Source organism: Plectropomus leopardus, chromosome 22, assembly GCF_026936395.1.
Source record: "Plectropomus leopardus strain MGB_pleo_1.0 chromosome 22, ASM2693639v1, whole genome shotgun sequence".
Lineage (NCBI taxonomy): Eukaryota > Metazoa > Chordata > Actinopteri > Perciformes > Serranidae > Plectropomus > Plectropomus leopardus.
In genome coordinates, this window is record NC_142197.1 from 13,096,028 (window position 1) to 13,116,111 (window position 20,084).

The 20,084-nt window shown below is 40.1% G+C and overlaps 1 protein-coding gene across 2 annotated transcripts in view; it reads left to right on the plus strand.

The window, feature by feature from the left end:
* Nucleotides 1–20,084, plus strand: part of wnt5b (wingless-type MMTV integration site family, member 5b) — a 100,729-nt gene extending 80,645 nt beyond the window's left edge. Inside the window, exons 3-8 of one of the 2 annotated variants that reach the window (XM_088072577.1) lie at nucleotides 1,464–1,624; nucleotides 3,584–3,671; nucleotides 3,857–4,016; nucleotides 8,533–8,825; nucleotides 16,530–16,688; nucleotides 16,796–20,084. In XM_088072577.1, the coding sequence (XP_087928703.1) occupies nucleotides 1,509–1,624; nucleotides 3,584–3,671; nucleotides 3,857–4,016; nucleotides 8,533–8,825; nucleotides 16,530–16,688; nucleotides 16,796–17,095 (1,116 nt within the window). In that variant the 5' untranslated portion in view covers nucleotides 1,464–1,508 and the 3' untranslated portion in view covers nucleotides 17,096–20,084. Of the gene's footprint in view, nucleotides 1–1,032; nucleotides 1,625–3,583; nucleotides 3,672–3,856; nucleotides 4,017–8,532; nucleotides 8,826–16,529; nucleotides 16,689–16,795 lie in introns of those variants that run through there. The other variant, XM_042511047.2, reaches the window with a different exon arrangement.

The window sequence follows — 20,084 nt, forward strand, 5'->3', positions numbered from 1 at the left end:
ATACAGCCCTTCCCCGTGTTTTATTTTCTTTAGTGAATGCATATACATAAACATTATGATACAGAAATATCTCCTTTAAGTCTTAGTGAACTGGAGGAACTGAGGAGCCCTGGATGTATGATTAATCCTTTGATACCTGATTGACTTGATTTCTTTCAGAACCATGGGAAAAAGGAAATAAGCAATTTATTACCCAAAAATCAGCTAAATAAATAAATAAAGAAGCAAAAAAAAGAGAAAAAACTCATAAAAATATAAAATAGCCTAACTAAAAATGAGGAGAAAAGTATAAAGAAAAAAAATTAAAACAACAGGGAAATTACCTGAAAAAAATGTGCTTAAAAATGCTAAGAATTCTTTAAAAAATATTTTTGAAATATTTAATTATGATAATTATAAATACAGTTTTGGGGACATTTTCCTCTATTTTAAAAAAAATGTATAAATAGTTTTCCAAAGATTTGCGGAACAGTTCTTACCAAGTTGTTCATAGCCTCTTCCCCCCATGTTTTCAAAAGAAAGCAAATCAATTTGCTTACATTTAGAAGGTTTAAATACTTCTGAAGCGTCTGAACGCAGCACAGGAAAGGCGATGTCAATCCAGGTTTCAAAGGGTTAACCGATCTTTGGGTAGAATAAAAAAATGAATATGAAAAAGGCCTCGTTTAGCGGGCGTGGGGCCCCAAACCCCAATTGATTTTTGCGCACTTTCTTCCTTTTGAAAACCTTGGTACGCAACATCACAGGTGCCTCCAGTGTTGGCTCTGTATTCAGTGTTAACCGTCTAGTGCCTATTTGGTGATATAACTTTACGCACGCACATAAGCGCCATGCGCGCGCAGTGTATGTTTAAGGGAGGGAGGAGGGCACGGGGGGTTTCTGAGGTGAAGTGGGGGTGAGAAGAGGAGGAGTGTAGACCAGAGAGAGATGTGGAGTGGTCGCGAAGGGACAGGAGAGGAAAGGACTGGTCGCTTTGCTGCTCAATTAGCTTTTTAATCTCCTTGTTAATCTTTCCTCAAGACAACAACGGGATCACACTTTTCACTTTGTAGCTCTGCGTTGTTTACGTCTTTTTTAGAGACAACAGGAGAGGGTGATATCTCTGCGCACTTTGCGTAAAAGCCAACTAAAACCATTTTACGCACGACTTTGAACCGGTGTTTTAACCACTATAGTGTTGTTGTTCTTGTTTTTTTTTAAACAAGCAGCTTTTGATCATTCTGGGGAAAGTGCAGTAATTTCACTCGCGTCCACAGTGAAACTATTTCGGAATGATTTTTATTTGCAGTTTTGTTTCTATAGTTTTAAATACCTAAGACTGGAAAGAGAGAAGACGAAGTGAACGACAAGTGGACTATAAGAAACAAGATACACTTAAATAAGACTCGAGCTCACTGTGTCGAGGTTTGCGTCCAGGACTGACCAGGACGCCTCCTGATCCTCTGGCCATGTCTCAACCGCAGAGCACTTTCTCCAGCACCGGCTGTGCGGCGGTGACGCGGCGGACCATGGACAACAGGCCTGTTCGGAGAAAGCGGTGCGGCGTGGTGCGACATCTGCTGCTGGCAGCCGCCTTCCTCGCCTGCAGCTCCCAACTGCTGCTGGTGGATGCCAACTCATGGTGGTGAGTATCTGCTGGTGCACTGATTGTTTTTTGAAAGATGCTCAGTGGTGTGGCTGTGCATAAAAAGTGGATTAACTTTGACCTTCATTACAGTAATAGAGCAACTTTGACATACATCCAAAATAAGTTTTTCAATGTTTAAACCCATCATTTGTATCTGAATAGACACCAGCCCTAAAACACGTTTTCCAAACTTTCTCATCATCACATCTTCCATTTATTTTTGCTTGTGTGCTCTTGATAAGATGACAAATGGGGAAAATGTCAACGATAGACTTTGTGTTGTCTCTTGTGTGTGTTTTGGGGGTGATGTCCTAGTCCTGTGGTAGAGCTCTAACAGTGACTGGAACAAATGTGAGGGCTCTGTCACAATATTTACCCTGGCTGAGCCCCAAATGGCGCTGCATGGAGGCCTGCTGCTGGTCAATTAGCCACACTTGTTCTTGACTTACAAGACAACTACGTAACAATGCTACTGGGCTTAATGTAGTGGAGGACATGTGCAGGTTAGCAGACAAGGGCGTGGGCTTTGTTGCATATGAAACAAGGGGATTTGGGGGTCCTCTACCAGAAAATTTTGAGCATCAAACACTTTTATACCTAAGATATCTACCTATTTGATAACAACGTACTTTGCATGTATTTAAATCTTTGAAACCTGAGATTATTGGTGTTTTTCTTTTGAAAACATTGCTTGAAAGGCAGTGAGCAACTTTGCAAGACATGTCCCACAAATTGTTAGGAATTATGGAAAAGAAAATGACCTGTTAGTGTGTTTAGAGATATATATATAATATTTTTTATTGCTATCATTAATAAAAAAACAAACATTTTTTCTTGTCTTTTTTTGCTAAATTTTAGGCAATTTTCTTGTAACTTGTTTTTGAACAAAATCAAGCCAATTTGCTCAGGTTTCAAAGAGTTAATTATGCACCAATTTGTGTCTTATCTGCATCAGTTTATGGAGCAAATGTCTTGTCCATATAAAAGTCCTCTACTACTTTATACTTTACTTAATAATAATAATAATAACTTCACTTATATAGCACCTTTAAACAAAGAGTTTTCAAAGTGTTTTGACAGACAAAATAAATTCAAAAATGGGATACTCAGAAGGATATATAACAACAGAGAGCCAAACATTCCTATCATTCCTAACTATGGTTAAGTTTTGGAAAAGTTAAAACAAGAAGACAAAAATGTGAAATTAATGTCACAAAATTTTAATATATAATAAACACAACTAAAAAGAATAAAAACACATCATACAAAGAAATACAAAGACATCACATTAAAGTAAGTCTTTAAAAATGGGTTTAAGAAATGATTTAAAAGAAGTGTCAGATTCTGTGAGCCTTATCTCCTCAAGCAGGTCGTTTGAAAGCCGAGGGGTCCTGATGGCAAAAGCTCAACCACTTTTAGATTTAAGCCTCAATTTTGGAACGGCCAGAAAGGCGCCACTGGAGGATCTGAGGCTGCAAACTGGCTCATACAGGGTCAACATCTCTGCTATGTAGCTTTGGGCCAGAGTCAAATGAGCTTTGAAAGTGATCAGTAACATTTTCCTCACATAATGTGATTTTCCTTTGCTTGGAAAGGCTTTAGATGGACATTAAAGGGTTCACAGTCTGATTACCCGTTATATTTTCTGTGTGTCGTCAAAGATTTGCTGTTTTTTTTAAAGCAAAAGTGATTCAAAATGTATGATTAGGGTGCATTTGTTTAGGTGAAAAGGACAGAAAAGGAAATACAAGGGGAGTGGCTGCAGAGATGAACACCAAAAGAGTCTATTTATCTACACTTTATAGCCAGTTATACTAATAAACTTGTGTCTGAACTTTGTCCTCCGCAGCGCAGCGCAGAGAGAGAGTCGTTCATCACAGAGAGCACTTCTCTTTGAGCTCAACAGATAGAGTTTATTGGTTCAGATTTAGACTTAATATGACCTCTGTCTCTCAGGTCACTGGCTCTGACCCCGATCCAGCGGCCAGAGATGTACATCATCGGAGCTCAGCCACTCTGCAGTCAGCTGTCTGGTCTCTCGCAGGTAACTTCATGTCAACTTATTCTTTAATTCAGCATCAACAAAAAGGGTAATGCCTTCATTGCATCCTGACTTTGAGGAAGTAAAAGCCAAATAAATGAGAATATCCCCACAGGGACCGCTAAATTATCCAACCATTAATGTGCTAATCTCTGCTAATCTCTGCTGTGCTGCTGCGCCGTCTGCAGGGCCAGAGGAAGCTGTGCCAGCTGTACCAGGACCACATGATCTACATCGGAGACGGAGCCAAGACGGGCATCAAGGAGTGCCAGTACCAGTTCAGACAGAGGAGGTGGAACTGCAGCACAGTGGACAACACGTCGGTGTTCGGACGGGTCATGCAGATTGGTAAGTTTGTTGTTTGATAAAATCAGCATAAGGAAAGTGTATTTATAATGTCCTTTTCCTGCCTTTAAAGACTTGTCTATTTGAACATGATGGCAGCTTTAAAATGTGTATTATATTTTATTTTGCCTCCAGTTCTATGTGAGATTGTGTATTTTGTTTGCCTATGTAATTACTTTTTCTTTTGCAAAATAATTATCAAAGAAATAGGGATTTCATCAAGCATGCAAAAGCCCAGATGTGACATACAGACACGGGCAGATTATGACAGACATTCAAAAGGCCCCACTACCCTTCCTACATAAGAGCAAGAAGCAGAGATTTTGTAGTCGTTTGCATCTGTCTTTAGTCGTTATGCTTCTTTTTGTGTGTCTTTGGGGTCATTTGTGTCTCTTATGCAGTCATTTTGTTTCTTTTTGGTTGTTTTTGTAGTTATTTTGTGTCTCTTTCTTTTCAGTTCAGTAGCATCTCTTTGTGTCTCTTTGTGGTACTTTAGAGTCTCTTCCTAGTTGGTAATTTGAGTGACATTTTGCAAATGTAGGCCAGCGGGGCCCCGACACTGTGGGCCCCTGGACCTGTGTCCGATAAGCCCGTTCATTAATCCATCCATGCGTACAGACATGCTGAAAGAGGAAGAAATGTCAACAGCTGTATTGTGTGATGGGCTATTTTGAAATACATAATCAGTCATGAGAGAAAAAGTCAAAGGTGACACGAAAAGGTTCGCTCTGAACCCCGAGCAAAAGTTTTCAGTCATGTACCTTTTAGACTGCAATTTTTACTCGATGGTGGCAGTAACGTTTCTATTTATTGTTTTAGTTTGATGTATTGTCTGTTATTATGATTATTAACGCGTCACATGTTTGGACAGGTCAGGACATAAGGGATCATTTAGGGTCGGCCAAATAACAGACTGAAATAATAACACACTGTGTGGCGTGTTATTGTTTAGACAGGAATGAGTTGAACAGTAGCTTGAAATTGAATCTACAGTAACAGAGTATAGCGGGTTGATAGAGACACCACTGGTCAAATGAATAGACAGGTCATACAGACTTTATTTAGGATTATTCCTTTGTGCCCTAAGCCAAATAAAAGCACAGCTCCCTCCAGTGTTTGAAAAAATATTTGATACAACCATCTTAAAAGAAACAAAAAAATCAACAACATATAGGCTATATATAGGGATACAGTGTCCCAAATATCCTCAACTTTGAGTGACATTAATTTAAAATAAGTAAAACAGATAAGATTTATTTATATAAATAAAAATACCTATTACCATCTTTTATAGTCGTTTTAGCAGTAGTTTTATATACATAATATAATAAAAAGTGATCTCAAACCTGATAAAATTTGATAATAATTTTTCAGAAACTGATTTTGTTCCAAATATTATTGAGAAAAGTGAAGGGATTGAGAATGTAAAAAACGCAGAAACTTAAGCCCAAGAAAATAAATAAACCAGTCCGCTTCGTATTTGCGCATGCGCATTGAAACTGCTAACTTCACCTGTGGAGTAAAAGCGAAGACACGCGATGTCCTTTACAAAACGCATACAAACTAGATAATTCAGAGCTGGAAAACCCCGTGTAATGTCTCCGCAGCAGTTTTAAACACCCAGCAGTAGCTCAGATGGATCGTGTGCGTCTAATTCCCAGCAGGCGATGTGGGAAACCTCTCATCAACAAGTAAGTGTCAAATCCGCTGCGGGCAGTCAGACGAGGTGTTTGCTGCTCTTTCTGTCTCCGTCCCTCTCTGCCTGTCTCTCTATTGACAGTGGCTCTGTGGCTGCAGCTTTATATGGAGGTGTTAGTCGGTCCATTGTCCCGCGGCTCCTCTTTTGAAATGCGCTGATGAGCTGACACCGAGCCGGCAGATCCGGACCTGCTATTTGAAGTCGGGGCTCCGCAGTCCCATAAACCGCCCGGCTTCTGCTGCATAATGTGTCCCAGCGTCCTGACTGAGGGGACCCTGCTCCTAAAACCTCAATGAAACGCTCACACTCCTCAGCTCTGCATGCATACCTGCCCGTCTGTCTGGCTGGTGTTGATTGCAGGTCATAGGCATCCCATAATGTATTATCTATAGGCTATAAATAACACAGGAAGGCACTGCAAGCATCAACACATATGGGATAATATGCACACACACCGCATTTACCATGTAATGCAGGGATACCCAGTTTGTTTTGCCCAGTTTGTCCTCCTGTCATTTTGCAAAATGACAGGAGGCCAGGTGCCAGTCGCAGCAGTCCAATACATGTGTCCAGGATTTTAGGATGTTTCTAAGATTTTAGGACTTTAATCGGATTTTAGGTCATTTATAGAATTTTTAGGATATTTCTAGGATTTTAGGATATTTTTAGGGTGTGTCCAGGATTTAAGGACATTTTTAGGATTTTAGGATATTAATCAGATTTTAGGGTTTTTCTAGAATTTTAGGACATTTCTAGGATTTTAGGATGTCTTTAGGATTTTAAGACATTACAAGGATTTTAAGATGTTTCTTGGATTTTAGGGCATTTCTTGGATTTTAGGATCATTGTAGAGCAGGGCAAACATCCATATAGTATAAAAGCGTTTTGTTGTGACTTCTGCAGGATATCTGTTATTATCTATTATAATTTTAAAGGAGAAATGCCACCCTAAAATACCCAACAAAACTTAACAGTGGTCTTTCTCAACCAGAAGCTCTTTGCTGTTCACATGTAAATTTTCAGTTTCAGAGCACTTGACCTCCCACCTGTCAGGCCATCAACTTTGTCCTTTTGGTTTGTGTATTAATGCGGAGAATAGACAGGCAGGCGGTGTTGTGTATTCCACCGTGTAAAGCAAATCATTAACATGAACTGGTCTGTTGAATGCAACGCATAGATGCAACTACAGAGAATAAAAGCATTGTGGTCGACAATTGCAGCAGAGATGTTTTCCTCTCCTTGTTTAATTGAAACTGATGAGATCATAATCCATAATCCAACTTTATGACTCAATACTAATGTCTTAAGTATGTATGCAAGGACAGGTAAATGACACTTTACTTTTCTGCCCTGCAAAATGAAGTCTTCTACTGATTTTGGCCAAGCTCCTCTTAAAGGAGCAGTTCACACAAATTCCAATCTCTCACCTCTAGAGGCACAGTATCTACCCCTGCAGAAGGATTAACTGAAATGGTCCAGGATTTGAGATTTTTTGTCCTTTACTCAAATACAACTGAGACAATTTTATTGACTGAATTGAAAAGTTACATTTGCCAGCAAAATAACTTCTGAAAATGTGTATTCAGAAACACAGTCAGCAGTTTTAATGTATATAAAGGTAGAAAGTTTCAGTGAAAACTGTTGATGCAGAGAACAGGAATATTGTTACTGTAAAGATGTGCTGCTGGATTTTTCAAATGAATTGATTTTGAACTCATTTGCATTGACATGGAGGCAGAAAAGATGCCACTAGAGGTGAGTGAGAAACTCTGTTTTGTAATTTGGGTGACGTCACAATTTATCATTAGGGTTGACTAGTCAGAGGTAGGACAGGTATACACAAAGGTCAAACTACAGGGGAAAGCTGATATGTTGCATTAAATGCTGCCCATTGTGTGTTATGTCTCACTGAGCTGGTGTTTTAAGTTGTTAAGTTAAACCAGGTACAGAGCCTGAAATCGCATCTATTGTCTATTGTTAGTGACGTGGGGTGCAGGGCTGTTTGCTGCATTGGTGTTGGTGGTGGTGGGGGGTTTACCCTGTGCATTTACCCGTGCTTCCTGTCAATGAACACATACCACAGTCCTAAATAAAAAAACAAGATAAGCACTTATTCACGCTACTCTTATATTTTTTTAAAGGGGACCTATTATTCTCATTTTCAGGTTGATACTTTATTTTAGGTTCTGCTAGAACATGTTTACATCCTTTCCTCATAGTCGTACAACACTCCATTTTTGCACATCTCTTTAAGCCCCCTTCCTGAAAAAGCCTAGTTTGAGCTGACTGGTCACTGTTTCCAGGTCTTCCATATCTTGCCACCTCTCCACTCTCAATGTAGCTGTGGTTGAGAATGACATCAGTTTTTACTGTAAAAAATTACCACTGAAAGTTCCCAAACCAAAATCTTCCAAATCAAGCAAGAATCTCAGTGGTGAAATTAACAGTATCGGTAACTAAGATGACATGTTTCCATGATGTTAGCATGAAGCTATAAGCAGTGTATGTAAAGTAAACAGTAGTGTGCCTTAAACAGACATATTTAAAGAAATCTGTGACAAGCTGGAAATAGAATATTCAGAACAGGCTGAAGCCTGAGGTTGTGGCTCACATTGATTACTTTTACATACGATTACCTCATTATTTAAAACTTTGGCCACATTTAACATGAATATCAGCATTGTAATATTACATATATGACAAAAAAATAAGGAAAAGCATAGTCGGTCCCCTTTAATATCATATCAGGTGTTATCTAATATGAAAATTGAAATGCTTAAATCTGTCCTTTAGTTCATTTTGTATTTTCTTCTCCATCAGGCTCCAGGGAAACAGCCTTCACTTACGCCATCAGTGCAGCTGGCGTGGTCAATGCTATCAGCCGGGCGTGCCGCGAGGGTGAGCTCTCCACCTGCGGCTGCAGCCGTGCAGCTCGACCCCGCGACCTGCCGCGGGATTGGCTGTGGGGCGGCTGCGGCGACAACGTGCACTATGGCTACAGATTTGCCCGGGAGTTCGTGGACGCCAGGGAGAGAGAGAAGAACTACCCACGTGGTTCTGCTGAGCACGCCCGAACTCTGATGAACCTGCAGAATAATGAAGCTGGGAGACAGGTACGCGAGACACAATGTTCTTTTAGTCTTTCACTTCAAAAATAATAACACTTTTCTTCAAGAACAAAACTTAAGTGAAGGAAGTGTGTCATTCCTCTTAACCCTGTACTATATCTCTAAGGAATGTGTGTGTGAGTCGAGGTGGCCTGACCTGGCAGTATTTGTGAGTGTGTGTGTGTAAGTTATTTATTGGGAGGGTCCCAAATGGTATAACTGCTAACGCCCTTGGAGTCTGGTTAGGTCGCCAGGTCAATGCACATTCCAGTGCAGTAACACACACGCTCACACACACACACACACACACACACACACACACACACACACAAATACAAAGAGGTGGGACCAAGTCATTGTTCTTCAAATCACAAGTAAGTATCGAGTCTTTGCACTCAAATCCCAAATCAAGTTCCAAGTCATAAACTATGCGTTTCAAATCCTAAACAAGTCATAAAGCGCTCTTCTCCAAATGTAATGCCAATTTAACATCAGAGTATCAAGTTACAGTATTACATACAAAAAACATAATATGCTTATTTAAATTTCTGTATTTATTCGTGCAACAAGTTTAAGTTTTTATGTCTCTCTGTTATTTTCAACCTGCACATTTTGCGTACTGCAGTTAGATTTTTCGTTGACCACCGCATAGTGTTTGTACACTAACAAAATTATTTTTTGATATATTTTTTTCCAACTGGCACTCAGTAACGCAACGTTAGTTCTTCATGGTTTCTCCTTCACATTCCCTGCATGCTGCCAGATTGGTTCAAACAAAGTGGATAATGTGGAGTTGTGTGAGTGTCGACTTGCTGAGAATGAATAATGTCAGTCGATTTAGAAAATGATTTGTAGCACACTTTTAAAAGAGACTGATGGATGAAATCATGAACGGATGGATGCAGTGTGTTTTGTCAAACTAACATACTTTGGTTTTTGAGGGTTTTTTTAAGCTCTCTCTAGTTGCCATACAGCAGACATGTCCAAAATTTAGCCCAGGGGCCAATTGTGACCAATTTTGCCCCCATTCAAAAATGTTTAGACACTCCTACCCGACAGCAACAATAAGAAGCTAAAAAAATGATGCTGGAGTTTAAGTTGTTGAAATTGTTTCAGGTGGAGAGTGATGCTCTAAGAGAAACCTTTCACCTTCGACTAATACACACACACACACACACACACACACACACACACACACACACACACACCTTCCTCATAAAAGTTCCATTTAACTGTGCTGGTACACACTGGATCAGGAGAGTGTGTTTATCTTCAGTTAGAGGAGCTTTGTTTAAGCTGTTTGCAAGACCAAGACTGTGTGTGTAAGTGTGTGTGTGTGTGTGTGTGTGTGTGTGTGTGTGTGTGTGTGTGTGTGTGTGTGTCTCGTCTCGGCTCCATTTGATTTGTGTGAGACAGTGAGCCTGGATTTGTGTGTGTGTGTATCAGGGGTCAAAGGTGAGGGTCTGGAGAGGTTGTGTTTCTGCTTAGGGTCCCATTGGGGCTATAGGTGAGTGTATGAGAGAGAAAGATCTATTGCTACAGCCATGTATTAACGCACACACACACACACACACACACACACACACACACACACACACACACACACACACACACACAAAGAGAGAGTTCCTCTGCCTTTCTGTAACACACACACTCTTGAATGACTTTTCCTCGTCCCTCCTGTTTGATCCCTGGTTTTCATTGTTGTCTGTCCATCGAAACGGAAGAGAGGAGAAGAGAGAGATGAAAAGGGGGTGAGCGACCGAGAGGAAGACAGTTTTCTCTCTTCCTCTTCATCCCTTCTTCTCTCTTTCTTTCCTGGACACGCCGGTTTGTCCCTAAGCGGGATTTGTCTTGCTTGGTTGAACAAGGCAAACCGCAGGGCTTTTGTGGAGGTGACAGGGGCGTGCCGCTGTATGTGTGTGTGTCTGTGTTTCAGAATGTGCGTGTGTGTGTGCGTGTGTGTGTGCTCAGCTTCATTTGGTTTGTGTGGAAGGCGGATAACGTGGTCGTCTGTGTGCGTCTGTGTGTATAAGCGTCTGGAGACAGAGACGCAGGGTGAGGGATGGACCTCCGTCACAGTCCCCCGACTTTCAAAGACCTACACACACACACACACACACACACACACACACACACACACACACACACACACACACACACACACACACACACACACACACACACAAAGCCACCCAGGTCCACTGTCTCCGTTTCACACAAATCAAATGAGGCAGGCCTTGTCACACAGAGACCAAAACAACTCGATGTTCATTCCCAGTCTGAAGACAACAACAGGCCACTTTTGTGCCGCCTTCACTCTGAACACAGAAGTGAACTTTCAAATGTTTCTGTCAACCTGTGGATCACTTTGTTACTCGCTGCAGCCGTGGCCACTCTTAATTGTATTTATTAAATATGCTTATATGTTTGGTACCTAAGAAAAGCTCCAGAATGTGTTATTCTAACACTAACCTCCACTGTGGTCCTTAAATTATTGCTTAAACAAGCACAAATATTAAGTTTTTTAAATCCTGATCAAACACACTGGGCTTCCAAAGATACCAAATGTGTCATGATTTTTTATTGATCACATGGAAATAGCACAAAATTATACACAAAAACATACAGAAGTTTCTTTTTGATGTTAGTGTAGCTATTTAAAATGATACACAGTATCTCAGAAATGTGAAACAATGCATAATGATGGCGGGCACAAAATGTGTCACAAGTAGGTTATGTGCTGATGACACACAAACAATGCCAATGCAAAGTCTATTAATAGATTACCAGTGATTATCGTGAATTGGTCGCAGTTTGGTTACATTTAGAAAAAGAAAAATGCTTTGTTAGGTTTAGGAAGAGAAAATGGTTTGAGTTAAAATACCTACATAAAGGACATAATTGAGATAAGCTAACATGCTTTGCATAGTTACAAATAGTTGTAGTCACGTAAAGTCCTTAAAAGTCACATATTATGTTGAGCTTTGGTTTCACATGGGGCACCAACAGCTGTCTCCTGGTTAAAAGTCATTTTTTTGACAAAATGATGTTACATCTCCTCATCACAATCACAAATTTGTGAGTGTTTTACAATCTGTACAGCGTACAGACCTACGATTCAGATAAGGAAAAAATCCCAAAAAACGCTGAGAGAGCAACAGAGAAGGGACATGCAGCATGTTTGACAGACAGAAATGCCAACAATAAAAAAAGAACCAGTATTAGGTATGTTTATGAGGAACATGGTTCCAGTGAACCGTTTATTTGTATTTTAATTCCTGGTTAGTTCTTTTGTTTATTTGAAAGTTGCTGGTTTGAATCAGGAGACCAACAGTTGGTATGTGTAGCCTCTCTACAGCTGCAAAGTTAATCACCATTAGTTGCAAAACTGAAGCTGCTCTAATGACAAACAGTAGAGCAGTAAAACAAACAGCAGATCACAAAAAAACAGAGCTAAGATTGAATTTAATAACAGTGTTGTTGATTGTAACAATTATAAGATCCATCAGAAAAATGTGTCCTTCTTGGCGATCTTTGCTTCTCATTCATTGCTTATTCTGTCACAAAGGGTGGGCTATTTTCTCTATTTCTGCACTATTTTAACCCCCCCCCCACACACACACACTCAAACTTACAAACACACACACACACACACACACAGCTTCTAACCCCTAACCTTGTCTGAGCAGAACCTATTGTGCCTGATGCAGAGACCGTGTCTCCACCATGGATGACTGACCGTGTGTGTGTGTGTGTGTGTGTGTGTGTGTGTGTGTGTGTGTGTGTGTGTGTGTGTGTGTGTGTGTGTGTGTGTGTGTGTGTTGTTATCAGGTCCAGTGTCACTGTGCCCAGCAGGCATGACCCACCAAATAGCTCAGTATGATGCAGGACACACACACACACACACACACACGGAGTTTATGCATGGTTTGATTCGGACAACATGATGTTATTGGCAGCTTGTAATATTTATCATAAGAACAATGAATGATGAGCTGTTGCTATAGTGCCGTTCAAAGGATGTAGCTCAAATTCACAAACCAAAAAAAAAAATGACATGCACTACAAGCCAATGGCCAGAATAAATGTTGGCATGGCACGTTTCAGCAAACCACAGATAACGTGTATTTGTGCATTATTGTGCAGCAGTTATGTTGAAAAATGAAGTTTATTACTATACACTTGATTATGGTTAGCAAAACATCATGTTTTGGCTCAAATACCTGGTTTGTCGCCACAACCACAGCTGAATGTCTCCAATGTCTAGCTAAAATCATGACTTTGTTGTCTGTTGTGCTTGAAAAAATAGATGTCTTGCATCTGTCCATCGTCCCCTTCTCATCCAAATGACAAAAATCACCCCCTAAACACCTAATCTGAACTGCGTCACTGTAGAAATTGTTATATGCTTTAAATGAAATGTACACATTGTACATTTCTGTGATTTGCAGAAATGTACAATACCAGCATTTTCTTCTGGTGACTAAGCTGTGTACAAACTACCAACAGCACTGTAGCAGAAACAGAAAAAGAAAGCACAGAAAACAAATCACAAGGTAAAAGTGAACTGAAAGATCTTGTTTTAGGCTGTTGCTCAAAACCTCCTGCTGATTCTGGCCTCCCTAATATCCCTGAAAATGTGATCCACAGTTTGGGGCCATGGCTGAAAAAAGAGTTGCAGTCCTAATTTTCTTATTACTGTGGTTCTGAAGGTCTAATAAACCCCACAGTGGGGGATCTGAGGAAACATGAGGGCTCGTAAAACAGCGAGGAGTCTTAAAATATGAGGATTTCCTCTTGATGATGAATGTATGAAACGGTTTCTTACTTCAAAAATCCCATTTACTCCCATTAACTCCTGATATAAATACATAATAATTTCCTAAAATAAGCACTTAAAGAGTTTTAGAAAGTTGCCCCTTTATAAAATATCAAAAACAGAACCACAAACACTCAAAAAACGGCTTCCTTTACAAAATGTCATTGTCCCGGGCTCTGTCTGAGGGGGTCACGGGGGTCGAGTCACAGGATTGGAGGGTGCCGAGTGCTATGCCTGCTGGGTAGTAAAGTAGAGGAGGGGTTGTAAGTGGGGGTCGGGGGTGTTTGGGATGCAGAGGTTAACAGAGGTGAGAAGGTAATTGAGATCAGGCAGTGTGAGGAGTGATGGGTTTCATTTGTGCGAGGGGAAATGTAGGAATCAGAATAATTGATTCAGCAAGTGTGGTGGGAACGGCATCGGTGCAAACATCACAATGTATTATAAGTGACAGGGTACAATGTGTGTGTGTTTGTGTGTTGATGAGAGGTCTATTACGTGTTTGTTGAATGCTGCCTTACTGGCCTGGTGGAGCTGCAGGGTGTGAAGGCCGCTGCCACGACCATAAATCTCGCATTTCCTGTTCTGTTTCTGCAGCATACACATATGTAAAAATGCCTCATAACGCTGAGACCGAGCCAAACAATTTGCAAACTGATATTGCAAAGACTTAGTTAAGATGCAAGCTTCACTAACTACTATTTGGAGACACAGTGATACAGCTTCCTTTTGGAGCATTTTTGCAACATTACGGCTCAACAATTTAGAAAAAAGTGTATTTACTCAGAGAAGACGTGAAAGGGACTTTACATCTGATTTCAAGCCAAAACTCAGATCATTTAACTGCTCCTGACCAGGTTAAGTTTGCTGCATGCAAAACATTTGAGGTGAGAAATAATTAGTGCAGTAACATAATCTTGATTCACATTTGATCAGCACTGCCTAGTTTGACCTCACTGATTCAAATGATTGACATTTATGTCTGACACAAAAAGACAGAGATGTATTTTTTATAGAAGTTACCAGCTACTGTTTTGAGGCTGGTGTTGAACATCCAGAGTTTGGCGTTTTGCCGTATTTCCTTTGAGTTCCAGATGGGCCTCAGTGTAACAAAAACAGTTCTAACCGTCCAGATTCGGGCCTGAATGTCTGCGTCTGTGCCTTCGTCTTCGCAGATGAAGGTGTTAACACCTTCACATATAGCCAGTGCTTCTATCTGAAATACCGGCTATATGAGAAATCTCATATAGAGAAATCTGAGGCTCATTTTCATGAAAAAAGAAATGTTTGGAAGAGTCATGGATGTGCCCGGTGACCTCTCTATTATAGGAAAATTTTCTGCAAGCTACCGACTTTATAGCTAAACTAATAACCTGTCGTCTTATAGTTTTCTCTTTAAAATGACAGCATCCTCGCTCAGAGCTGTGTGGGAAACAGGATTTACAATAGAGCCACGTTTCCTCTGGTTAGTAGTTACCCTTCTATTCTCAGTCAGCTGTTTGTTTTAGTTTGGTGGAGTAGTATAGACAGCCATGTTGGAGAACAGCAAGTATGTATGGAACAAAAAAGAAACTCTTTGTTTTTCTTTGCATTGCATTTTTCCCTTTGGGTGATCTATCTCACCGCACATTTTAACAGGAGGAGGTTTTGCATCAGCGCACAAAAACCAGAGACGGGAATATTTCTACATTTGTTGCTGTATAAAGCTAATTTTAGTCCCTCAGGAGGAGTAGCAGTGTATGTATAAGTGCACAGCTGGCACATGTGGAGCTATGAGAATATGGTGTTTTTCCTTTCAGGCCACATTTCAGCCACATTTTTCCTCTCCTGTTTAATTTTGCAGCAGAAGCTTTAAAAAACTGTGGCCCAAATCTCCAGAGTTCATTAACTTGAACGTCATCAACTTCAGTGTCAGAATATCTATCATCTTGAGGCTTAGTTTACCTTGAGGCTTTTAGGAGCTCATTGTTGAGCACATTTCTCAGAGTGCTTACACATGTTGACCACAAGATGGCAGCAGTGTAGTAGCAAATGTAGCTCTACAGCAAAACATTCAAGTCTCAGACTGTAAAACAAGGGGGTTTAAGGTGGTCAAAACTGAAGCAAATACTGTTTTTATATCATAGTAGATATTTATGGAGGACCATTTCGGCTTCTGTGATGGGGAAATATCCTGTAAGTCTTTATTATGAGAAACTTCCTTGAAATTATGACTTATTATCTTAAAATAATAATAAAAAAAACTATCTCGAAATAATGACTAAATGTCTAAAAATTATGATTTCATATCTTGAAACAAGTTTTAAAAGATACAACTTCATTACTTTGAGAAGGTTACTCATTATTTTGAGGTTTATTATTTTTGAGATACTAATTTTAGAAAGTTTCACAGTATTTTGAGATTCTTAGTTATTATATTGAGAGTGTTTTTTCTTTGTTTTGAGATAATAACTCATTATTTAGTGAAACCATCTCATTATTTTGAGATATCATGTTTTTTTTTTTTAGAAAGCTTCTCATTTTTCTGAGATAATTTGTCTATATTTTGAGATACTAGGTCATAGTCATAAGATCAATGTTTTGAAAGTTTCTTATCATAATGACTGAGGGATCTTTTCTTCCCCTCACATTGGCAGAAACTGACTGCCGAAGTTTTTCAGTAATTTAAACCAGACACTTATGGCTAACGCTAAAATCTCTTTCTAAACAGAAAACACAGTTGATCTGGACAGATGTTAAATTTGAGTGTATACAGTGGAAATTGTGGGAAAAAATCAGACTGGAGTCTTTTTTTTTTTTACTGTTCTTGTGTAAATGAAGTCAGGTGTTAGAAAAACAACCACATCTACAGTATTTAACATCAACATCTTGTGTTTCTCTCCCTCCACCAGGCCGCCTATAACCTCGCGAATGTCGCCTGTAAATGTCACGGCGTCTCGGGTTCCTGCAGTCTGAAGACCTGTTGGCTCCAGCTGGCCGACTTCAGACGTGTCGGAGAGTTCCTGAAGGAGAAGTATGACAGTGCGGCTGCCATGCGCATTGGACGCAAGGTATATAATCTCATAGAAGATGCATCTCTTTCTTCAGTAACTGTCATAAACAGAACAATTATCCTAAAAAATATATCCTAAATCTTACATCAACTTTCTTATACCAGGGCAAACTGGAGTTGGTAGACAAGCGCTTCAACACCCCGACTGCGGAGGATCTGGTCTACATCGACACCAGTCCCGACTACTGCCTCCGCAACGAGACCACGGGCTCGCTGGGCACACAGGGCCGCCTCTGCAACAAAACCTCGGAGGGCATGGACGGCTGCGAGCTGATGTGCTGCGGCAGAGGGTACGACCAGTTCAAGACCTACAAGCACGAGCGCTGCCACTGCAAGTTCCACTGGTGCTGCTACGTCAAGTGCAAGCGCTGCACAACGCTCGTGGACCAGTTTGTGTGTAAATAGCAGACGATGGACAGATGAGAGGGAGAGGAAATGAAGAGGTGACGGGTTGAAGGACGGTGATGAATGGATGAGTTTTCAGGGTTTTGTTCAGGATCAATTTAAAAGTTCCATTTTCTTCTGACCAGTTTTCTTCTCCCCTACATTAATTATCTTCTGCTTTGACATGAAATACCACAATGATGGAAACATAGTTGCAAAGAAGAACAGATAGATGAGAAGATTGACAGAAGCAGGAAGCAAAGAAGGAATTTTTATTTTCCAGAGGAGGTTCCTGTTTCTCGTCACTCTATCGTCACCTTCTGCAAACATCCTGATCACAACCCTGAAGGAAGGAGAGATGGAGAGAAAAGGGACATCAAGGATAAATGGACCTAGAAAGTGGAACAACTGGATCCTAAAATGGGGACGCGCAGAGTGATAACGAAGATATAAGAGATGAAATAAATATATAATTAAATAATAAATAAACATACAACACTGATTGTTATTTAAAGAGACTCGAACAAAGCGAAGGCACACTTTGGACCCATAAAACTCCTGTGTTCGGGAATCCCACAAATCATTACTGTCCTTTTGGAGTTTGAAGCCATGTGAGTGCTGAGCGGTGTCACCGTGTCACTTTCTTTTGACCTTGCAAGAGACATACTCACGTACATGGGTTGACGTTGCTCCAACATACTTGCAATAAGAACAGAAAAAACACCAGAAGTACAAAATAGCCCACCAAAATTCCAGACTGAGCGAGGAGAAGAGGAATCACTTTTTGGGGTGCAAAAGAGAAAGCGAAGAGAACCGTGAAAAAAAGGGAAAAAGTGAAAATAAGTGATTGTTTTGCAACAGAATTCACGAGACAGTTTTACAAGTCACACAGCTGAATTCCCAGCTGATTTCTGTTTAAAAAAAAAAAAACACAATAAAGTGCAGTAAAAAACACTTAATCTTCAATCAAAAAAAGGACTAACGACTTACAGGACACACTTTGTCTCAGTTTAACTACTGCTGTTAGAGCAGATTTGCAGCACCTGTGACCTGACAAGTGTGTCCGCGCAGGTTAATGAGGCTCGCAGGATCGCGGCCATCTTGGCAGCGCGGCTGTTTAAACAAGCAGCTCACACGGCCAGCGTCCTTCATCTGACAGTGAAGTGAGCGAAACCTCCATTAGCGAGATTAATGTGCTGAATCTGCCTTAATGAACCCGCACTAAGAGACACGTTCACTGAGAGTGGACCTCTTCATCTCATGTTGTTATGCAACTTGTTAAAGGAGCACTTCAACCACATAATGATCATTTAAGTATCAATTAGTCACCCCGTGTTATGGTGGATTCATGGAGAAATATTTGATTTTCTCACATGCTTCCGCGGTAAATGAAGAATCTAAAAACGGAGAAAATGTATGAAGAATTAAAGTAAATGGGGTCCGTGTAAACCAACAGCAAAACTATATAGAAGCATTTGTTTAGAAACTCTTACACAGCTCATGCAGTGTAATACAAGTCTCATTTATCCAGTCATAGGCTCAGGACTTCCTTAATATACTGCTTGTGCGCTCTATTCAGCAGAGTTCAAACACAAATGCTTGACCAAGTGTGCTACTACAACAACTACTAACAAGTTGCTATAAGGAGCTGTAAAGTCCCTACAGGGCAGACAGGAGGGGAAGCTAATGTGTCCAACAACCACGAGGGTTTGTGGTTTGCTACCTGAGTGAATGCTGAGCCAAACCATGATGTTTATTTCTAAAGCTAACTTTTGTTACACAAGGAAATAAACATAAATAGTTGTATATTGAAAAGACCATGAATCTAACAAGCAGAATCTTTTCATTTCCTGTAAAAACAGAAGTATGTTTTGCAAAGACAAAATGCATGAAACAAGCATAAATTGATGCGACATCCCAGAACATCAACAGTGGATGCAGGACGATACCTGGTGGGTTATATGTAGAAGTGGCGAAATTTTACAAGTTGGGATGAGATACATTGCATGATAAAACGATAGCGGTTCCACTCCAAAACTACCTGGTTAGGTTTGGAAAAAAACATCCTGGTTTGTCAATAAATAAGTGCTTATGTCACTGACTCGACATGATCACATAAAATAGGTCACGAATGACATATCATGTACGTCATTGCCGTAGCATGCTACACATACTAGCCCATTAGGCTATGTTGTTATTAAAAAAAAAGTCATGCAAAAAGTGCTCTCCTGGGTGAAAGTCCTGTGTCTGCTCCGCCCACCCTATAGGGGGCTTCTTTAATACTTGTACAACATTATGCAGGCTTTATGACTTTTTATGCTTTGTCACTCCACTTCCTCCTTTGTTTCTGTAATGCTGTAATTACTATGGCCACTAGAGGGTGAAGTTTAACTATAAATGGAAGTATGGCTTGCAATAAGCTGCTGTCACAGTCAATGTTTGTTGTCATTTTTCAGTGAAATCGGAGCGAGTTTGCTGTTGTTAAATGTGGTCCCTCTTTAAATCCATTTTATCAAGAACTTCTTGATTCTTTATTCACCGTGGAGGCATGTGAGAAATACACAGTTTACTTAACGAACTCTACATAACACGGTGATGAGTGATTAATGATTATGTTGTGGTTGAAGTATTCCTTTAAGTCAACAAAAAGCCCTGTGGTGTCGGTTTTGCCACCAATGTAACATTTTATTTACCATGAGTTTTGCAACTTGTATGGGTTGGGTTTATGATATTTTAAATGTATAATGTAATCCAATCGATAGACGCAGCTGATAGCAAACACGGAGAGGACAAAGTGAGCAGAAGAGGACTGAACATGCTGTGGAAAAAATGAATGTGTGAGCGTGGATAAACAGAGAGGACTGCAATTTAATACGTGCTACTTTAAAAAAACAAAGTAGTAGATAAGAAAAGAAGGTATATTTTATTACTGTTTTTCATTTTCTGTTTTCTATGTTTTATACATGAGTATCATTGTGTATTCTTTTGATAAACTAGTCTTCGACAACAA